Source organism: Leptidea sinapis, chromosome 1 (assembly GCF_905404315.1).
Source record: "Leptidea sinapis chromosome 1, ilLepSina1.1, whole genome shotgun sequence".
Taxonomy (NCBI): Eukaryota; Metazoa; Arthropoda; class Insecta; order Lepidoptera; family Pieridae; genus Leptidea; species Leptidea sinapis.
In genome coordinates this window covers 866,494-890,000 of record NC_066265.1, presented here as the reverse complement: position 1 = coordinate 890,000, position 23,507 = coordinate 866,494, and the positions used below count along the sequence as shown (strand labels likewise).

At 37.7% G+C, this 23,507-nt stretch overlaps 1 protein-coding gene across 1 annotated transcript; it reads left to right on the top strand.

The window, feature by feature from the left end:
• Window positions 1-1,203: 1,203 nt before the first annotated feature.
• LOC126979983 (protein draper-like) lies at window positions 1,204-13,706 on the top strand. Its single transcript, XM_050829601.1, has 6 exons — window positions 1,204-1,221; window positions 4,479-4,643; window positions 6,167-6,331; window positions 7,307-7,480; window positions 9,005-9,130; window positions 10,640-13,706. The coding sequence occupies exons 2-6, from the start codon at window positions 4,511-4,513 to the stop codon at window positions 10,987-10,989; spliced, it is 948 nt and encodes a 315-aa protein (XP_050685558.1). The 5' UTR covers window positions 1,204-1,221; window positions 4,479-4,510; the 3' UTR covers window positions 10,990-13,706.
• The last annotated feature ends 9,801 nt before the right edge of the window (window positions 13,707-23,507 follow it).

Here is a 23,507-nt window from a genome sequence, read left to right as displayed (position 1 = left end):
CGTGAGTCAATCAACTATTACTACATATATATATATATATATATATATATACGCTCGCGGTGCCGCGTGTCGGCCGCACGACGGATACTGCCGCTGCCCGCCCGGCTACACCGGCGCCTACTGCACGCAGCGTGAGTCAATCAACTATTACTACATATATATATATATACGCTCGCGGTGCCGCGTGTCGGCCGCACGACGGATACTGCCGCTGCCCGCCCGGCTACACCAGCGCCTACTGCACGCAGCGTGAGTCAATCAACTATTACTACATATATATATATATACGCTCGCGGTGCCGCGTGTCGGCCGCACGACGGCTACTGCCGCTGCCCGCCCGGCTACACCGGCGCCTACTGCACGCAGCGTGAGTCAATCAACTATTACTACATATATATATATATATATATATATATATATATATACGCTCGCGGTGCCGCGTGTCGGCCGCACGACGGATACTGCCGCTGCCCGCCCGGCTACACCGGCGCCTACTGCACGCAGCGTGAGTCAATCAACTATTACTACATATATATATATATACGCTCGCGGTGCCGCGTGTCGGCCGCACGACGGATACTGCCGCTGCCCGCCCGGCTACACCAGCGCCTACTGCACGCAGCGTGAGTCAATCAACTATTACTACATATATATATATATACGCTCGCGGTGCCGCGTGTCGGCCGCACGACGGCTACTGCCGCTGCCCGCCCGGCTACACCGGCGCCTACTGCACGCAGCGTGAGTCAATCAACTATTACTACATATATATATATATATACGCGCGCGGTGCCGCGTGTCGGCCGCACGACGGATACTGCCGCTGCCCGCCCGGCTACACCGGCGCCTACTGCACGCAGCGTGAGTCAATCAACTATTACTACATATATATATATATATATACGCGCGCGGTGCCGCGTGTCGGCCGCACGACGGATACTGCCGCTGCCCGCCCGGCTACACCGGCGCCTACTGCACGCAGCGTGAGTCAATCAACTATTACTACATATATATATATATACGCTCGCGGTGCCGCGTGTCGGCCGCACGACGGCTACTGCCGCTGCCCGCCCGGCTACACCGGCGCCTACTGCACGCAGCGTGAGTCAATCAACTATTACTACATATATATATATATATACGCGCGCGGTGCCGCGTGTCGGCCGCACGACGGATACTGCCGCTGCCCGCCCGGCTACACCGGCGCCTACTGCACGCAGCGTGAGTCAATCAACTATTACTACATATATATATATATACGCTCGCGGTGCCGCGTGTCGGCCGCACGACGGCTACTGCCGCTGCCCGCCCGGCTACACCGGCGCCTACTGCACGCAGCGTGAGTCAATCAACTATTACTACATATATATATATATATATATACGCGCGCGGTGCCGCGTGTCGGCCGCACGACGGCTACTGCCGCTGCCCGCCCGGCTACACCGGCGCCTACTGCACGCAGCGTGAGTCAATCAACTATTACTACATATATATATATATATATATACGCGCGCGGTGCCGCGTGTCGGCCGCACGACGGCTACTGCCGCTGCCCGCCCGGCTACACCGGCGCCTACTGCACGCAGCGTGAGTCAATCAACTATTACTACATATATATATATATATATATATACGCGCGCGGTGCCGCGTGTCGGCCGCACGACGGCTACTGCCGCTGCCCGCCCGGCTACACCGGCGCCTACTGCACGCAGCGTGAGTCAATCAACTATTACTACATATATATATATATACGCTCGCGGTGCCGCGTGTCGGCCGCACGACGGCTACTGCCGCTGCCCGCCCGGCTACACCGGCGCCTACTGCACGCAGCGTGAGTCAATCAACTATTACTACATATATATATATATATGTCGGAGAAACACTTTTCTCAACGACATCATCTATAGTGGTTGAGGACTTGGTGGGCGTCATGAGGGTAAAGTGCGAGCACAAAACACGATGATTATAGTTTTCACAATATTTAATTTAGTTTCAGCACGTTTAAATCACAGTTACACATTCAAGCCGATAATTAATAAACAGAAAGAGAAATTATAACTGTTAAGACCGAGCAGTGAGTTCAAAGCGCCACTCTTAAACACCACTAACGAACCAACTTCAAGGACCCAACTCGATCTGTCTTCACTCCACGACTGAACCCGTAACAACTGTCAAACTGCCTTATATAAAGATGGCGCCTCGACCTCACTCAAACCACGTGCTCTGCTCTGATTGGTCGTTACTTAAATTACGATTATAATGTTATTTAGTCTAGGAAAAATGTAACTTATAAAGTAAGATCAAATTAAAAGTTATTAGAAGCTTTTACAATTTCAATAAACATTAAACATTGCACACTATGCGTTAAACAGTAATTCAGTTGACAATGGCTACTTAATAACTTCCTACTTTAAATATAATCACAAATCCGTTATTAGAAACATGTTTTAGGCTTTACAACAATGTAAAAATTCGTATTAAATTATATTAAGATTTCTAAAATGTATTTACATGATAAAGAGACAATTTTATGCAGTATCGTACAATCAACAAGCAACTCCTTCAATGGCTTCCTCCGACATATATATATATATAGCGTATGTATATACATACGCTCGCGGCGCAAACAATTTTATTATAGTTAACAACAGGGCGCAATGACGTTCAATAATATAGAGCGTCATTGACAGGGAGATAATTTTACAAAATAATTCTTGGTGTTATGAAATACTATTGACAGTATTTTATTGTAAACAGTACAGCGTCTGTCAGGTCACCTAGTTTACATATATTTATATATATATAAGCGCGTACTACTTCCTTAAAGGCCGGCAACGCTCCTGTGATTCCTCTTTTGTTCCAAGAGAATGTGGGCGGCGGTGATCACTTGATACCAGGTAAGCTCGTTTGTCCTCCTTTTCCATAGTAAAAAAACTACTAGCCGTTCCCGCTGCGCTGGGCAAATTTTAAAAGGATGGAACGTTGGAATTAAAAAATAAGTAGCCATAAGCCATCTAGGATAAATTTGGCATCGAATGATCGATACAATCAGTAGGTTAGGCGTGAAAGACCCTCAAACAAAGACCATTTTAATTTTTTGCCTTTCCACGTTTGTGTGGTAAAGGTTACTTAATGATACCACAAATTAATAATAAGATTTATTGTACGATATTACATTGTAACCATATTTTTTATGAATAAAAAGGAAGCCCGCTGAGTTTGTTGCGCCCGTTCTTCGCAAGTCTCAGGCGTACATTTCAAATGGGTGATAGTTTTTGAGTTTCAATAAGTGATATCGTATATCCTATTTTGTATAAAAATATTTGAAATTTTGTTCCCCCATCATGTTCATGGAACATCCTTATACACACAATGAAATAATGCTCTTTGATGCTTTCAACAGTTTTTTTTACAGAAGAGGACAAACGAGTGTACATATCACCTGATTTAAAGTGTTACTAGTGAGAGGCTCCTTTGCACAGGAAGCTGGCTAGATTATGTGTGTTAACATTACTGTGTTTCTGTCTGAAGGGCACCGTAGCTAGTGAAATCTTATGTCTCAAGGTGACGAGCGCAATTGTAGTGCCGCTCAAAATTATTGGAAGAATCCTGAGTGGCACTGCATTGTAATTGGTAGGGCGTATCAATTACCATCAGCTGAACTTCCTGCTCGTCTCGTCCCTTATTTTCATGAAAAAAGTGTTCACCGCCGCCCACATTTTCTTGCAACGTCAGAGGAATCACATGAGCGTTTCCGGCCTATTAGAAAGTACGATTATTATTTAAGAATTAAAAATAAGATGAGATTATTAATGTGTAATTTTTTTTAAATTAGTTAAATACAGTAATTTATGTATACAGTTAAGTTTTTATTCCTTTTTTATTAAATATTTTCATACTAAATGTTTTGTCAATATTAAGTGTTCAATATCAAAATTTTGGATACTTCTAGTTTTTTAGAGACTTTATTGATGTCATTTTACTGATTAGGTAACTAACATACTCATATCGATATCTGTAACAGTAACGGAATAATCGCTTGATGATTACATCCTGCATATACAGGGCTTCCCAAAGTTATGGGACATGAAGGGAAAGTACCTTAAATAGTAGATAGCGTATTTTACTGAATTAAGACTATGTTATTTTTAATAGATAATAATTCTGCATTCATAGACTTTCTATATATTACTTGCTTCGTCTGGGAATCGAACCGACTTAAAAAAAAAAACACCCCTACTTTTATGATGCCAATCGAAAGAATGGCCAAACACTAATCACTCCTCTTAAGAACCATAGTATTTTTAAAGAAAGGAACAACGTAAAATGTTTCAGAAAAAGTCCTCTTTCAGTAACATACCCTATCTACGATATTACTTTCCTTCTATGTCCCCATAGCTTTGGGACGCCCTGTATATCATAATAAAATACAAGAAATGTACAAGTACCAAATGAATTATATATGTATACATTCGCAGTGTGCCCCGAGGGCTACTTCGGCGACCACTGCATGGAGGCATGCAACTGCTCGTCTCAGGGGCACTGGATGTGTGACCCGGTGCGTGGCTGCGTGTGTCACCGCGGGTTCATCGGCGAGCAATGCGACGTGCCCGCAAGCGACGCCGTAGTTATCGCACACGCGGGTACGTTATACATTCATTCAGTTTTACAAATTTTTATTACCAAAATTTATAAACCAAATTGTTTAGATGTGAAAGAGTGACATCTGAAGTCAATTTCATAAAATGCATTTATCGGGTTTGAGCAGGTTATCAACTGTAAAGTAGATCCTGTAGTGCAGTAGGTGTCACACCCAATTTTGTAGTGGGCCATATAATAAATTTATAATTCGTAGTATTGAAAGAAGGTAGATTGAAAAAAAAAACTGATTTATTATAACATTTTATTTATTAAATTATGTAGTAATTATATAATATACGGTTGTTAAATATCATATCGGAGTTATAAAAGAGGGTAGGAGCTCGAGGATCCAGACATCTGACTTCACTTGTTTTTGACAAGCACATTGATGTCAGTCATATTAGTAGTAGTTACTTTAAGAATTGATTGGAGATGTTCATTCGTAGGTCCTGCGATATCCACACATTGCGATCGCGGGCCATATTGATATGGCCCACGGGCCGTATCTTTGACATTACTGCTGTAGTGTGTAGCCACAACCTGAGCGTTGAACAAGATTTACGTACCATTCATCACTCGAACGGTTGGCTCAGTTGGTAAGATGGAACCCGAGAGGTCGCGGGTTGGAGTCCCGCATCGTTCATAAAATTTAGTTACAGATTTAATTTGTATTATTCATTCTACAAGTGAGGAATATTACTTTAGAACTAAGAAAATGTTTAGATTTGAAATAGAGACATCTCAAGTTAATTTCCTAATATGCAACTATTGGGGTTGATCAGGTTATCAACTGATGCGTATTTTCGCAACAAGATCGAACGTCAATTGTTGGGAGGTGAGTATTCTGCAAAATTTTGATATTTGTTTGATTGACAACTTAAAACAAGAGTATCTGTCTAGGAAATTGATTGGAGACTTCGAATCCAAAACAAAACGTGGATACGATCGAAACTTAAGACGTTAGACAGTCCTTTATGCCCTAGATCATACATTCGCAGTATTATATTTTCGTCTTAGATGTTATCAGGTTACTAATTACTTTAGTGTGCGTGACAAGCTACGTCTTACACTCGCAATCTGTATGTCACTTTGTGTTAGTGTGCGTGTATTGCTCATAATAGAGGTTAACTGTCAACGTCAATTTTATCGACGTTTTCACAGCTGTGACAGTCTATACGTTCTAAGTCTACGTTCCAAGCCACAAACATCATATGTTAAGAAATTCGTGTTTAAAGTTACTAAATATTAGTGTATTCGATACACGTGGGTTGGGCTACCAAGTCATGATGTCACTTAAAAAGTGACATTAAGGCTGCCATTTTTTTTCAGTCCGTTAATTTGAATTACGTGACCAGTATTGTGTTCTTAAATCTTAACTCAATTTGGACATGACTATTGTTTGGAACGGTTTTCTGAAATTACGTCCAAATGTTCTAAAATTTTCGTATTCATATTGCTGTATTGCATTAGATTCTGTGTCCGTTTTGCCGACTGTGCTCATAACCTGTGGTTTGATGGTGTGCAGAGAGTGGTGGCGCGAGTGGCGGAGCGGTGGCGGGTATGGTGGTGGTGACATTGGCTTTCGTGGCGGCCGCGGCTCTGGTGCTGCTCTACTACCGCAAGAGGGTGAGGCTGTTGAAGAGGGAGATCGCTCACGTGCACTACACGGCTGACCCGGCCGCGCAGCCAGGTGATTACTGACACTACCTTCTCATGGAAGAGGAGAGCAAACCTCCTCCTTAGTCGTTCACTCTTGACGGAATGGTCGTGGTTGGATGATGAGACTGTAGGTAGAGAATGGCTGGGGTCTTCAAATGAAATACTTTATTTACAACCACTTCAGTTCATGATGGGCAGACGACTATCTCTCGCCGGAGTTATATATTATTCCCACGTAATATACATTGAGCTGACTTTACATTCTACGATTAATGAGAATTATTATATGCACTACATATCTATGTTGGATAATGCAGCCCTTGCAATGCACTTCCACCCATCCGTCCCAATTGGACTCGTCTTTGGCCGAAGAGTTGTTCCATGGAGTTTTGGTTTCGTGTAACATGCCCATAATAAAGTGATCACCGCTGCACATATTCTCTTGCAACACCAGAGGAACCACAGAAGCGTTGCCGGCCTTTAAGGAAGGTATACGCACTTCTTTAGAAGGTGGGCAGCTGTGATCACTTAACACCAGGTGATCCTTACGCTCGTTTGTCTTCCTTTTACAAAAAAAAAAAGAAGTTGCGGGTATCAGCTAGTTATAACCAGTAGGAGGCTCCTTTGCACAGAATGCCGGCTAGATTATGGGTGCCACAACGGAGCATATTTTTGCCGTGAAGCAGGAATATGCAAAAATTACTGTGTTTCGGTCTGAAGGGAGCGTAGCTAGTGAAATTACTGGACTAATGAGATTTAACATCTTATGTGTCAAGGTGACGAGCGCAATTGTAGTGCCGCTCAGAATTTTTAGGCTTGTCAAGAATCCAGGGCGGCACTGCATTGTAATGGGCAGGACGTATCAATTACCATCAGCTGAACGTCCTGCTCGTCTCGTCCCGTATTTTTATAATAAAAATAGGGCATATGAATTACCATCACCTGAACGTCCTGCTCGTCTCGTCTTTTCATAAAAAAAAAATAAAAACAATATACGTGGTTACAGAGCAACAGCACTTCGACAACCCGGTGTACTCGTACCAGGGCTCGACCCGCAGCGATGACTCGACCACGCTGCTCAACAACGGCGCGCACATCATTAACAACCTGGCGCCTGGTGCCAAGCTCAGCAACACAGCAATGGAGAAGCTCCGGATGACGGCCGGCGGCTCCAACGGATGTAAGACCCTTAGGGCTCTATTTCACTGGGACACCATAGCGGCGCAACCAGTCGCGCCAACGTGGTGTCCGTAAGCTACCACACTAGACACCATACAGACACCGGAGACACGACACCACACTGAGACAGAATCAAAATGGACCTCGAAGAGATAGAACTACTGCTGTATGTAAGAAGAAAAAGAATTTTTTAAGAGAAAAAATGAAACAGTAGCGTTTATTTTTAAATCTCTACCGGAATTATCCTAATTTGATAGTATACTTTGAATTTTGATAGTATAAGATGAAGATATGCAATTAACAAACACAATTAAAAACAAAACAAAACTGTGCACCCATGTTGTATGCAATGAGGTGGGGGCGTGACTGGCGGCCGAGTGTGTGAGATACTATACAGCTCTATAGTAATTCGTGGTGTCGCGACCAGTAACAGTCTGTGCACGCGTCCGACCTGGTCGCGCCACCCAATTGGTTGCGCAACCAAACGGCCACCAGGTGAGTAGGTTATATTTTGTTGGTAGCGGCGACTGGTTGTGTCGCCATAGTGTCTCGGTGAAATATAGTCTAACTCTGTATAATATATTTTAGTTAAATGCGATTAAGAGTTTGTATTTGATTCGCGACGATTCCCTATTGGTTTTGAGTTTTTTCCAGAGCTATATTATAATGATGTCATCAGAATATTCGATTTCGATTCAAATTCAAATATTTTTATTCAAAATAGGATGTGACATCACTTATTGAAAGTCAAAAAACTACCACCCATTGCAAAATGAATGCCTCAGGCCTGAGAAGAACGGGTGCAACAAACTCAGCGGTCAAAGAAACATTGTACAATTAAACTTATTATTTAAAGGCCTCTCCACTCTCAATCTGTGGTATCATTAATAAAGTCATTTATGTTATAGTAACCTTTATCACACAAACGTTTTTTAACAATTCTTTTGAATAACGTAATACTTTTGTTTTGAACATTTTCTGGGATACTGTTGTAAAGCATATACATCGCCCCACAAAAGAATTGCTAACTTGACTTAGCCGAGTAGTAGCCATTAAAAGTTTATGTCTGTTCCTGGTGTTAACATTATGGTTATGACAGTTTCTAGCAAATTCACGTATGTGCCTTTGAACATACATTGTTAACGATTTTAGGAATCTTAACAACTATCAACACACTTTCTACAAATAACAAATTGTTAAGATTTGAAAAAGCGCCATCTCACGTCAGTTTCCTATGATTGAGATTGAGCAGGTTTTCAACTGTAAACTATATTCTGTAGATCGAGCCACAAGACATACCAAGATTTACGACCCATGCGTCACTCGAACGAATGGCTCAGATGGAACCCGACAGGTCACGGTTTCGAGTCCCGCATCGTGCGTAAATTTTGGTTTCAATTTTAATTTGTGTAATTAATCCCAAAAGTGAGGGAAATCACTTTAAAATAACAAATTGTTTTTTAATTTGTATTTTTATTTAATCATGTGGCTTAAACAAATATTCATTTCACATTTTTGTATACAGCATACGATCCTTTGTCATCACTAAAGAACAAGGACGCAGACGCTACCAACCCTAATTTATACCATTGTATCGACGACGACAAGTTAGATCATGTCTACGATGAGATAAAACACAAGGAGGGCTATGGTGAGTTTTTGCATTCATTATCTGATTTTAACACTGAAGTATTTAAAGTCTACCATAAATTTAGCCCATGGCTTTCCATGGGCCTCAGCCTGTCTCACTCCGCATTTAGGTATTGAAATCATAAGTAGGCGTGGCGGCCACTAAAGTGCGGTTATCCAGTAAGCAGTGTCGCACGTGAGCTTTGCTCCCGATATGTTAAGATTTGTTTATGTCAGTACGGGACGAGTACTGCCCATTACAATGTAGTGCCGCTCAGGACTCTTGAGCGGCACTACAATTATTGTCCAATTAGTCTCAAGGTGACGCGCTCGTCGTACGTAGGATGTTAAGTTTCATTTGCGCAGCTACGGCGCCCTTCAGACCGAAACATAGTAATGCTTACACATTACTGCTTCACGGCAGAAATAGGCGCCGTTGTGCTATCTAAAATCTAGCCGGCTTCCTGTGCAAAGGAGCCTCCCACTGGTAAAAGAATGAACAAACTTAAAAAAAGCAAGCCTATTAAAGGTCATTGCTATACAAATTTAAATTATTTAAGCTTCCTAAAGACGTTGAAACAACATTTTAATTATTAAATTCAATTTAAATTGTTTATTATCATTAAGGTACCATTCGTGATAGCTACCAATTTATTACGTATACTAAGCAGGTTCCATGGTTGTATTTCGTTTTTAGTACTTAGACCAAGAGCCGACCGTAAAAAAGTTGATTGTTATTCAATGATTGGTAATACCTAATATGAAATAAATAAGTAAGGACGTATAGAAGTCTAGCCCACGTTATAGTTTAATTTAATCTCGTATGTACCTGCCTACCTATTTAGATAGTTCCTACTTTTTGTAGTTCATTACATAATATGTTGACTATGTCGTATCATTCATTACTGCATATATCTGCAACATTAAAATAACGATTAGGGTACCCATTTATATTATAAAAAGTAAAGAGCTCTTTTATACGATGAAGAAGACAACTTCTAGGTGTATAGAAATGTAGGTTAATAGCGCTGTGCGATCTGATTATATGGCCTTAAAAATCCCTATTTCTTCAATTGATTTTGCGAAGTGAGCATTCTATACTTGTACTATTACGATACTTAAGCACCTACTTACTAAGTAATTTGTAATTAATATATCGATATTATATGCTACTTTGCGGCTAAGCGTAATTGTATAGAAAATTACCTTCAAAACAGGATAAAAGGTTCTGCTGGTGAAATAAAAACGAAATCAGAATGTTTGCTATAAGGGGATTCACTTAAGGCAAATTTGACCATCACCTTTCATGAATCATTAACGAATGATTGAAGTTTATAATTTTGTTGTGTATAATGTGACGTCACGCACATTACACAAGATGGCCGCCTGCGTTCTGGTTCTTTTAGTCACAATAACAGATATAAAATCACAAAAAAATATTATATTAAAAAAATAAAATGTTGTAAAATAAATATTTTGTGGCCTGATAACAAAAAATAAATAAATTAATAATTTATTTTTAAATTTTCAGAAAAGGAGTACGACCATCTTAATTACACGCCACCATCAAACACATGGAAGGCCCACTACCAGCGAATGAACAATGGTTTCCCGAGCACTAACTCCACCAAATCGCAAAACACAAGCCCTATTCTGCCCGGACAACACACCCCAATTGTAAACCCCAATGTATCGAGCAACATAGTGCCTGCCAGTAATACCACAATTGTGCCCAACCAAAACATTACCCCAACCCCTCCAATACCACCATTGCCTAAAGTTAATTTAACCCCAATTCCTCCAAGACGTGACGATATAGAAGTACCAATACCACCAAAAAGGGATGATGCAGACCAATTTAGCGACGACGAGTTGCCTTGAAGAGTTGGGCAATAGATATGCAACTATAGATATAATAAATAGGTATCTAATGGTCAGAGAGAAGTTAAAATTGCATATTATAGTATATTAATGTTATTATACTTTGTATATATTAGAATACTCATATTTTTACGATCTAATGTCCTGCATATTTATAATCTCATTTAACTGGATGAATTACAATCTATGAATTCAATTTTAATTTATTATGCAGCCTTGGGGCTATGTTTCACCGTGGTGTCCATAAGTAACCAAACTAGACACCATATAAACACCAGCTCGGCTGGTCGCGCTACCAAACGGACACCAGATCAGTAACTCTCTCTAGAGCTTTATACATTTTGATAGTAGTGGCGACTGGTTGCGCCATCGTGGTGTCCCGGTGATATATATGCCTTAATTATATTTCTTTCATATTTTTGTTCTAATTTCACATATATTATGACTTTTATATTCTTATGTCTTTTATCTGCCAATTTCTTTAGCAGCTTTTTTATGCATAAAATGATCGAGTAAATCGTAAATTATTCTTATTCCTGTCTTTTGACCACGTATTAAATTGTCTTCCCTAATTGCTCATTGTGTTCCAATTGTGTAAATATAATATTATTATTCAAGTATAAATATATTTACGAATCCTCTAGTAGTTGCCATGAATAATAAAATAGTTTAACTAATGAATGATCATGACGTTAGTTGTATATTTTATAAACTCTGACCCCACCTTTACTTTGATCCTACCACAACAGTTTTCATTATGTTTAAAAGTGTAACTGAAGCAATAATTTAAAGAAAATAAAGAGGTATAGAAACCTACGATGCGACAATAAACGTGTGGTTACGACAAATTTATTTGTAAAATGACGTAAATATTGAAATGTGAAAATTAACGATACACGTAACGTTACGTACAAAATGGCGTCGATAGATCTGTTTTCACCCAAGTGAATTCAGTTTTATTTTGTATTAAGTATGTCATTAAATGGGAATAGGTGAGTCTTTGGAGAATGTTCGATTATTTTTTTTATAACGTATTTTAAATGTTAGTATTTTGATAATTAGTTTTAAGTGTTTAATTAAGATGCGTGTAGATCTCACGTTAAATTTGTTGTGTTCTATTGTATTTATGTAACATATTTTATTATATCTGAAGCTGATATATGTAGCTCAGCTGACGGTTTACAAGTTAGGGATCGTATTCAACAACATCAATGTTGCTTAAATTGCTCATAGATTTATATGTTTTCGATAGTTTATTATATTTGTAAAACCATATAGAAAACTTATCTTGGGTAGAAAAAAAATGAAATAATGGTGGAGTTATTTACGCGTTTAGAATTTACAAGCTTCTTGGAATGGAAGGCCCATCGTAGGAACAATGCTCTCCGGAGTGTTAACTTCTCGAAATCGCACAACACCGAAAGGTAAATTATACCTGGACAACAAACCCGAACTCTTAACGACAATGTCTCTAGCGGCATGATAATATATAATCAGAAGAATACACAAATGTGCCCCACAAAAAAATTACCCCCAATATCTCCGATACCACCTTTGTTTAAGTACATTTTATACAAATTTCTCCTTCCTTCTTAACACACTTATGTGTTTAACAGCGCTACTGGTTTGGAAATAAAAACACATACGCTGATACTTAGCTCTAAATATGTAAAATCATACCTACTACTATACTTGTATTATGTCCGGAATCCTTACTCCGCTAACCGTAAACTCTACCAGTCTTGGATTTGTGGCGAAACTCACAAGAAACTTTTTTCCACTGAGATTGCGCTCGTCACCTTGAGACGTCAGATATTAAGTCTCATTTAGCCAATAATTTCACTACCTACGGTGTCTTTCACACCGGAACACAATTATGCTTACACATAACTGCTTCACGGCAGAAAAATGAGCCGTTGTGGTATACATAATCTAGCCGGCATCCTGTGCAAAGATCCTCCCACTGGTAAATGCCCTTAGTGTAGTCTTACGACATCATTATGCCTGGGATTTCCCTGTTATTTTAATGCCCCGGGGAAGCACAGGGCAATTATTACATACACCTTCCAAAATTTAAATAATATATCTAACTCAAAGGCTGGAAATGCTCCTGTGTTTTATCTGATGTTGCAATACATTATTGCTCACTATCATGTGATGACTCTTCGTTCTTTGTGCCTTGTTTTCTGAGTAAAAACTAATTTCGCCCAGTTTTAATCAGGCAGTTAACAGTGTTTTTTTTTCTTATAATATAAATCATGGAGACGTAAATCTGCAGTACAATATTGATGTTGTCGGATAATTTTCCTACCATGCAGTGAGCCTTACGCTGTAGTGTAAACGTCTAAGATAAAATACGTGCGTTCAACAATATTGATACAACACAATTATGGGTTTTTATTGATACTTTAAACTTAAGCAATTGGAAATCAATTTATATAGAAATTGTATTATTAAAATAATGTACTTTTATATTTTCCTCACTTTATCATACGGAGTTTAAAAAAAAACAATTTATAACATATCTTAATCATGACTGTACATATCATTTACATATGTTTCTTGTCATCAAAATTCAATCTAAATATTTTTTAATGTGATATTATTGTTATATATTTAATATTATGATAAATTACTTGTCTCAGCGAAAGTATATAAAAGCGCGATCTTGTTTATATTGACATTTATACAATATATTTTATTTATTATTTAATGGATTTAAGTTAGTTAAAATCAAAGTTAAATAAACTTTATTCAAATTCAAGTGAGCCTCATGACCCTCTTGTATAAAAAGGTAGGCTTAAACTAAGCGCTTTTATATAATTAATACCAAAAAATATGTCAAATTTAGAAAATAAAAAATATGTCAATTAAAAGTTTTGGTGTACCGGGTCATTATTTTAGATGTGATAGTTTTTAACTTAACCTGTCACATTTAGAGCGTTTATGTACAATATCCAAGGAGAAGTCGGTCTAGAGTCAATTTGGTATAGACTTTGCCCTGAGCGAAAATTTAAGCAAAGATGAAATTAATGGCAGTTGTTATGACGCTTGCTTGTCGAATAGTGAAGAGAAGAGACGATCTTACATTATCTAGACAAGAATTATCAATAACTTTATATAATATAATAAACATAACTATATAGCTGTAAGTAATTATTATGATATAAGTTTGCGTTAAGTATAATTTAGAGTGTTTTATCAAATATATTCTAATGGAGTTATGTAGTTATATAAATGTCAAAATCTGGCTGCCCGGGGGAAAAGTGTGGCGAAGTAAACATTACTGTATAAAGTAGCACGCGTTTTTTATAATAGGTATAACCAAGAGACTGTAATGGAACCTAATATCCTGAATGTAATGCGGTAAACTAAGGCCAATGAAGTGAAGGCAGCTTGTTGATAAATCAACGAATAAAGTTCACGACGAGTGAGCATTGATGAAGTACACGAGAGAAAAAAGCTAGGCAGACAGTCGTAATATTGGCCAGTTTTTTAGCCAATAGACGGCCAGTGTGATTATGACAAGTGGGCGGAGACTGATCGCAATCAGTAAGAGCCTCAACACATAGTCGGATTTGGTATGGTCGGACCATCATACGGTCCGGTTGACATGTGAGCGCCTCGCACCAATTGGTCCGGCGTCGTACTCAGTATGGTCCGGATGATAATAATAATAATTTGTGACACACCATCGAATATGGTCCGCTACCGGACCGCGTCCTGTGTTTATATAGCTTTATTTAGCAGAAATAAATGTGGTGGCAGCACTGTTCGACGAACCGTGCGAATACAGATACCTCTACCGCGTGTGTCGCAAGGACATTGATAATGTACTTCACCGCGGGCAGCGAATGTTTGACATTAATATAACAATTTTATATCGTATTTTAGTTTTCAACTACTACATCGATAACTCTAGTGTGCAAATTGTTGTTGAGGCCTCAGAAACTAAATGTGAATTTTTTCGGATCTCGCAATTTTTCCCATCAGTGAAATAAACATCAATCAAAGTAAGAAAAAATCTTAGAAAATGTTACTTATTTAATGTAAATAAAACGGTAGTAGTTTATTTTGATCCAAGTGCGGAAAGTATGTCATTTCTTTTCAAGCCGAAGGCGTGGGCCAGCAATCATCATCATCAGCCGGAAGACCTCCACTTCTGGACAAAGGCCTCCCCCAAAGATCGCCATGACGATCGGTCCTGCGCTTAGGGAAGTGCATCACACATCCTATTCCGGCGATATTGACCAGATCGTCGGTCCATCTTGTGGGGGGCCTACCAACACTGCGTCTTCCGGTACATGGTCGCCATTCGAGGAGTTTACTGCCCCATCTGTACGTCGACATAGCTCGATCTGCCAACCAGCTTGGCTATGTCGATGACTCAGGTTCTCCTATGGAATTCCTCATTTCTGATTCGATCGAGCAGGAAAACTCCGAGCACCCTCCATTGCCCACTGAGCGACCATGAGATTTCTCATGAGACCCATAGTTAGCGAGCACGCGGGCCTACAATATCTTTAATTAGTGTAACTGGTCTGTTGTTGACGGATTGATTTGACAAATTCGTACTTCCATCCAAAAACGTTTTTTAAACATATTTGAAAAAAGTTTATTAAAAAAAATCACTATTAGAACTAATTTTTTAAAATTTTAATCTTTAAAAATGCAGATATGCCAATAAAAGCTACAGAAATTCATCTCAGCTTTCTAATAACAAATAAAGTTGTGCTAACACTTGGACATTCCAAGATTTGTCTATTACGTAGCATTTATTAAGATGTCGAGTCACGGAGACGCTTTAAATATTCATTATTTTAGAAATATTTAATATATTATTAGATAATCTATATCTTTAATTAATAACACGAAAGAGTCGTCACATACTTGTCGGATGCAAATTGTCTCGAGTCCTCTTCGTTGTCTGAATTTGGATATTTATTTTGTAATTCGCTTAAAATAAGTTTTATATTATGAAAATCATAGATTAATCGATAAATATATTTGTAAGATAAATCCAAGTTGGAAATGATTTGTGTGTATGAAATATATCGTTTTATAACAGCTCGCGGATTTTTTTAATATTGCAGCGACTATTTACATTGAACAATGCTCAACACAGTGCCAAAATATCGTTGTGACAAAACTTTGTCATTGGCTAATTGCAATGAAATATTTACTTTATCGATGATTATTCATTGGCAACTATCGTGGCATTCGCGTGTTAACCCGTGTTGCTGCTGTAAAGCCGAAATATCCCCAGATAATATAACTTCTTTCATGCCTATTCGGCTGTAATGATGTAGGCCAGGTTTTTATCTTCTATTTAATATCATTATTCTCCGTCAACTGTCAACAACGATCTTCAAAACGATTTGCAGTTTTTCTCTTTGGTCTTTTCATAATATTCCAATCAATAATTGTTGTTCTTTGATTCTTTTATGTCCGCATTGTTTAGAATCACAATAAATTCTTATTTAAAAACACGGATTGTCTTATCTGAATGTGTTAACTTATAATTATTTGAGTCTCAAAGTAGAGTTATAAATAGTGACAAACATAAATCGAAATTTCGAAGGAATTAATTAGAGAATAGAAATTTTATGTGTATTATATTACTAAATGGATACGTTTTGATATGAAAGTGTAACTCGAATATTATATGAAAAATATATTTATATTGTACGATGTATTTTATTTTGTTCAGTTCAAATTATTCTATTTTGTAGATTAACATGGAGTTCTTCTAAATAATATTATTAATGCCATTTACTTATAAAACAAATGAAATAAGAGTCGACTCTGAACTCTTAATTAAATCAAAATTAGATAAATTGGAAACTTATTTATTATCATAATTGAATAAAATTTTAGAGCAGCTCTATATATTTACAAGTTTCATCCGTCAATGAAACAAAATACATGTGACAATAATTTAGACTAAATATGTAAAAGTACTAATTCGTGAATTTATCAAATCTGATAATGTTCTTGTTAAAAAAATAAAGATCTTATTTCTGTATTTTATATTAAATTGATATTCGCAAACTGGTATCCACACATGGCCTCTAACTATATACTGAATAAATATTACCAGCGAGTACCATTCATTCATTGAATAGTCCAATTACTATTACCAAAACTTGTATGATATGGATATACATTGTCGGATCAAGCAAGCGCGGGGCCCGTAGAGAATCATTTCAAAAAGCCCTTGACTGGAAATAGTCGGTTACCGAGTGTTTGACATTGATTACCTTAGGCCGGTCATACATTGGAAGCGGAGTCGGTCAGACCAGACCAGTCCAGACTCGGCGCTCCTACACTATCTAGAGAGGAGCGGACGAACCAGTCAGAATCTAGAGTCAGTAGTGTGAGAACTCTCGACGAGGAAAGGTGTCGATATTGTCTGGAGTCTGGATTTGACGAAAAACAAACCTGTTTGGTTGTTGTCAGACCAGTTCAGACTTGTTCCCCCTCCCCGGAGCGAGCACTGGCTCCAGTATAGGAGAGGACACGGCGTGTCTATGTTTCTTTTGTTCAGACGGTCTGATCGGGAGAAAAACCGCTTCCAATGTAGGACCGGCCTTAGAAGGAAAAATTTTGTGACATTAGGCAGAGATGAGTGGGTCTTGCGATCTGGGTAATCCGTCATTGTATACTTCTAATACAGTAATATGTGCAATGCAAACAATTCGGTCCACAATTTCTATTTCTAAACATATCTTGGTCTGTTTGTAATGCTGCGTCCACATGAGACGAATTCGGTGAAACAGAGCAATGGAACGAAAGAGTTTGCCGTTATTCTTTGTATGCGAAATGTTGTTCCACAATACATATAGCTGATGTCTCTCGACGAACAGTGAATGATTATAACTCAGTTACACTCAGCATGATTAACTTCTATCGGACTCGAGTTCTTGTAAAACTTAATAGCAATGGACGAATGACTTTTTTTGCTCTCAGAACGGTTAAGTGTAGTTCACTATGCTACTTCCAATAACGTACGGTACCACAATGGCTATTTCTGCCGTGAAGCAGTAATGTGTAAGCATTACTGTGTTTGGGTCTGAAGGGCGCTGCAGCTAGTGAAATTACTGGGCAAATGAGACTTAACATCTTATGACTCAAAGTAACGAGCGCAATTGTAGTGCCGCTCAGACTTTTTGGTTCTTTCAATAATCCTGAGCGGTACTGCATTGTAATGGGCAGGGCGTATCAACTAACATCAATTCAACGTCCTGCTCGCCTGTCCCTTATTTTCATAAAAAAACTTTATATTTCAAGGTGACAAGAGCTACGTAGTGCTGATCCATTTTTTTAGAAGTGAAAACTTCTTCAGCGGCGTTGAGGACTTTTCTTGGGATTGGTATAAAATGTTAAACTCGCGCCAGGACACGTGACCTGATCGAAAATTCGTAAGACAGTCGTTGAAATTATGGATGAAAGTTTAATTTTCTGAGAGATAAACTATAATGTAAAATATTTGTAATAGTTCATTGAAGTGTTAAATTTTGTATGCATATGATAGCGCAATAAATGAATGTTGTATTTAACCACACAAATGCTAGTACTTTTATACTGATAAATAAAGTAATTCGTGCGAAATTTCCCAACCATTTCAAAATATTAAAAAAGTTACAATGTTAATGTTCAAGTTTCAATTATCATAATCATTCCTAAAGATTTTCTCATTATATAATTATGTTATTCTCCTTTATTTTATAACTCGACATAACCGAATAGTAGGCATAACAAATTTGCAACTACGTCGAAATATCTGGAGACCTAAAAATCCTCTAATATTCAACTCTCCTTTTTTGGTTATTCACATATTCACGTCCTAATCTCAATTTCCGATGTACAATTACTAAAAGTTTCAAGTTACTAACATTGTTAACTAAGTATAGGTATTTCTGCTGAGTGTAAATGGGACTTATAAGCTGTGTGTAGCGTTTGTAAACTAAACTTTATCATGTTTTGTGTATAGATAGAGCAATATGTTAGTTTTAGTATTTGTGATACACTAATGGGTATTAAATAAATGAATTTTGATACTTTGCAGTTTTATTGTAACTAAAATTGTACGTAATTCGAGAAAAACATTCCAAACCACAATCATATCGAAATTCAGTTAAGAACACAAAACTGGTCACGTGATTCATATTATAGGACTGACAAAAAATGGAAGCCCTACCGGCACTCTTTAAATGACATCATGACTTAGTAGCTCAACCCACAAGTATGGACCCAAATGTATTTATTTTCAGGAACAAATATAAAATATTTTTTGATAGTTGGTGGTTTGATGCTTTTATTCCTTCGTAAAGGACCAAAAAAAATTTTTGTAATTTTAATTATTAGTGAAAGACAATACCAGTGGGAGGCTCCTTTGCACAGGAAGTCGGCTAGATTATGGGTACCACAACGGCGCCTATTTCTGCCGTGAAGCAGTGATGTGTAAACATTACTGTGTTTCGGTCTGAAGGGCGCCGTAGCTAGTGAAATTACTGAGCAAATGAGACTTAACACCTTATGTCTCAAGGTGACGAGCGCAATTGTAGTGCCGCTCACAATTTTTGGGTTTTTCAAGAATCCTGAGCGGCACTGCATTGTAATGGGTAGGGCGTATCAAATACCATCAGCTGAACGTCCTACTCATCTCGTCCCTTATTTTCATAAAAAAAGACAAATCTAAGGAGAATTAACACTCAAGAAACTAGCAACTTTGGGTACTTATGGTTTTCTGCAGAATAATGCCTAGATGTATATTATGTTTCATTGATCAGAACAGTAAAGAAGACTGGTAAATCGTTGAAAGTTAACGAATTAAATTTAGTTTAATTAAACTCAGTTAAAAGATTACAAAACTCATTGTAAAGTATGTAGGGCGCAATTAATTCCTAAAATTCAGTGTGGACAATCGTGGTTGCTTTTATAAATCTTCCTATAGTCATATATAAGATTTTATACGTCACATATAAGATTTAAAATGGTAAAGATTTGATTCACTTCTGCAAAATGTCTTAATCACCGTTTCACAGCAGTTTATTATAACGCGCCAATTAAAACTGCATAAACGAGTTTTCTAAGCTTGAGCTTGATAAATATTTCATTAATAATTTTACTGCAAAAATAAGATTTTTTTCCTATAATATTCTTTTTCATATTAAATCAATGAAAACAACTTTTAACAAAAACAGTATTAAAACTCAAAACCATTATTTTTTTGACCCATGTTATGGCTATTTTACGTAGGTCACACTAAAATATTTGCGTAACTTAAAAAAACAACATGTTATAACCAAAAAATTATATTTATTGCTTTTCAAAATACTCTCCTTAACATTTTAGACATTTTTTCATGTGATCGAACCATTTTTTAAAACAGGAGGACCACAGATCTGAAGGCATGTTATCTACGTGCTGATTGAACGCTATCACTGCCTCTTCGGAATTGGTAAAAGTGAAACCTCTCATCAAATCTTTGATTTTGGGGAAAATACGGAAATCACAGATTGCTAGGTCGGGGCTATGTTCAGGATGGGTGACGAGTTGTACTTTTTGGAAGCTAAAAATGACTTAGTTTTGTTCGCCGTGTGTTGTCATGATGTAGGAGAACAGGCTTTTTGGTGTAGTAGTAGTGGTAGCTGAGAAAAAAATAATATAGATAATTTTTTACCAACGTTTCTCGCCTGCCTCGGTTTTGTTTGCCTCTACTCATTTTCAAATACCCATTCACAAGATTTCTGTTTTTTTTCGGGTTCAAAACAATAAATCCAATTCTCCTGTGACAATGTCGTAAACAGCATTAGAATGTCAGTGATCGTACTTCATTAGCATCTGTGAGCACCATTCCACGCGAGCCCGCTTCTGCTTCGCTGTCAGTTCATGAGGGATCCAACGACAATAAAGTTTCCGAACTTTCAATTATTCGTGTAAAATTTTCTGAATTTGGCTCATACCAATCCCCAATATTCCTCAAATTGTCTCACAGGAAAACCGCGGGTTTACTTCAATTGGCCGCTTAACAGTATCCATATTATTTTCGTTGACGGCAGTTGAAGGCCGCCCTTCACGAAATTCGTCATGTAAAGAACCTCTCTCAAATTCAGCAAACTATCGCCTCACGCTGCTAAAGCAAGGTGTTTCTGACCCAAAAGCATTTTGAAGACAAAAGGCACAGTCTTACAGAGAGAGGGAGAACTTTTAAAATCATAAAAAATCATCGCTCTTAAATCTTTTCGATTTAATTCCAATTTTCGTTGCGTAGGTACGCAAAACTTTGCCAATTGTTTTTATATTACTAACGGCCGTTCCAAATATTCAGTCATCTCTTACTTGAGATAAAAATCTTTACCGTCGTTGATTTTTCTGTCCCAATATACTTATACGGTAACTCACCTTATCCGTACATGCTGTCTGTCAAAGGCACGACGTATAGCTCACCAGCGATATAAAGTTTGTATGGAAATTGCAATTCACGCGTCCCAATATGAGGCGATAACAATGACTTATCGGGTATATTGGGACAGCTTCAGATAATAATCTGTCCTTCTACTGAGAGTAATAAGGCTGTCAATAGACAGCCTTATTACTCTCAGTAGTAGTAATTTGAGTGAAGGTAGTAGTAATTTAAGTGAAGGTAGTAATTTATCTATATCTGTAGATAGTATATTAGGAACGACCGTAAGAAGATTGCAACGTTTCAAAAAGTATAGATATATTTATTTTATTGAAGTATTCCGTTTATATTTCTGCTATGACACAGGAAGGTTATTTATGCCTTTTCGATAGAACTCTGGGAAACGGCTTCATTGCTTCTTGCGAAGAAAAGGTGCTTCTCTCTGTAGGTCAGTTAGATCTTGGGCAACCAGTTTTCAAGTGTTTACCAAATATATACAAATGTATTAATATTGTGGGTATGATAACATCCAACCATGCCGCTAATTCCTTGGTAGTTTGATGAAATTCGGCTTCCACACTCACATTCAATTTGTTTTGAAGTTTTATTTATGAAAGCGATTTAACACATGGTGCATTCATTAGACAATTCTTCTTCAGCATAGATATTGCAGTGTTTTGTATTGCTGCTGTTGTGTTTTCTATTTCTGTTTTGCAAATCTATAATCTTTGTTCCAGCTGCCATGTGGAAAAAAAATCTCAGTCTGACGGTTTTATAATTATCTAAAGTAGCCAATATGCCAAAACGGCAATTTCATACTTAAGCCCCTATTCTTAGCTTCGCCTGTATGTATCTATGTATCTACCACTTGAAATAGTCCATTCTTTTTCTTTTCTTATTACTTTGGCTGCGTTGTCTAACCAGTGCCACCAGAATAAATAAAAAATATCATCACGACAAAATATGTGAAACCTATAATTTATGTAACAAGAAATCGTAGGGAAAATCGTCATGAAGTAGCAGCCAAATGCCGGTAGGTAGGTAGATGACCGCTATGTTGAATCCCCTTGAATCATGGGAAGGGCCACCCCTTCCCACCTTCACCATCCCAGCACCACTTTATGACTACGATGCTACCGCAGGAAAGGTTTTCTTTAAAAAAGTTTAAAAAAAACAACCGATTCAAAAAATCTATTCCAAAACAAGGGAACTAGAATTAGATTAATTAAGTAGATTGTATAAAAATACGCAATTATTTTTAAACATTTTAGTGCATAATAAGTTATATCTATTGATTTGGAAGAAATATTTTGTAGTAATTTGTTTTATTTTATTTTATTTTGAGTGAATCTCAAGTACACTAACTTATTTATCTGTATATGTAAAGATCTACTAAATTATGCAATGCAGCAATGAACGTAAGCACATTGCAATTTGACTACAGACTGTTTGAAATTCTGCCACAGATCGCACCCTTACTGTAAGTCGTTAAGGAGTTCCATTGATCATCATATTAGACTACGACAATTACTTGACCATATTTCGGTAGGTGACTTATAGCATATAAAAGATTCGACTAAGTATCGTTATTATTTGCTCCTAAGAATTGAAGATTTCTGTTACTTTGTCTAGGATCCCATAGTAATTACCTTACCAAACTCTCAACAAACAACCCTTAAAGTACATCCTTTCTATTCAAAAAAAAATAATCAAAATCGGTTGGCGTGATATTGAGTTAATCGTCAATTTATCGCGCACATACTAAATGCAAATGTAAGGCTTTGATGGTTTTCTCATAGATGCTATTGTCAGAACAGGACCATTGCTGTGAGACTACACGGGAAGCACCAGCTTTCAATCAAAAAAAGAATCATCAAAATCGGTTCACTTGGTCAAAAGTTCAGAGGTAATATACATAAAAAAATACAGTCAAATTGAGAACCTCCTCCTTTTTTTAATTCAGTAAAAAAACCAGCCTCAGTCCTCTCCTCCATGGGCAGCAATTTCTCATGGCTTTTGCATTGACACAAGTTTGTTCCGATTGGATTCCGATCCGTCGATGATTCCCATGAGATATTGGCATGGCCGGTGTTAAGTAATGACAGTATAG

Bases quoted from the DNA above. Each gene is read 5' to 3' on its own strand.
- LOC126979983 (XM_050829601.1), top strand. From the start codon at position 4,511: ATGGAGGCATGCAACTGCTCGTCTCAGGGGCACTGGATGTGTGACCCG. The intron at 7,481-9,004 runs GTAAGACCCTTA...TTTTGTATACAG, and splicing joins GGCCGGCGGCTCCAACGGAT to CATACGATCCTTTGTCATCA. The intron at 9,131-10,639 runs GTGAGTTTTTGC...TTAAATTTTCAG, and splicing joins AAAACACAAGGAGGGCTATG to AAAAGGAGTACGACCATCTT.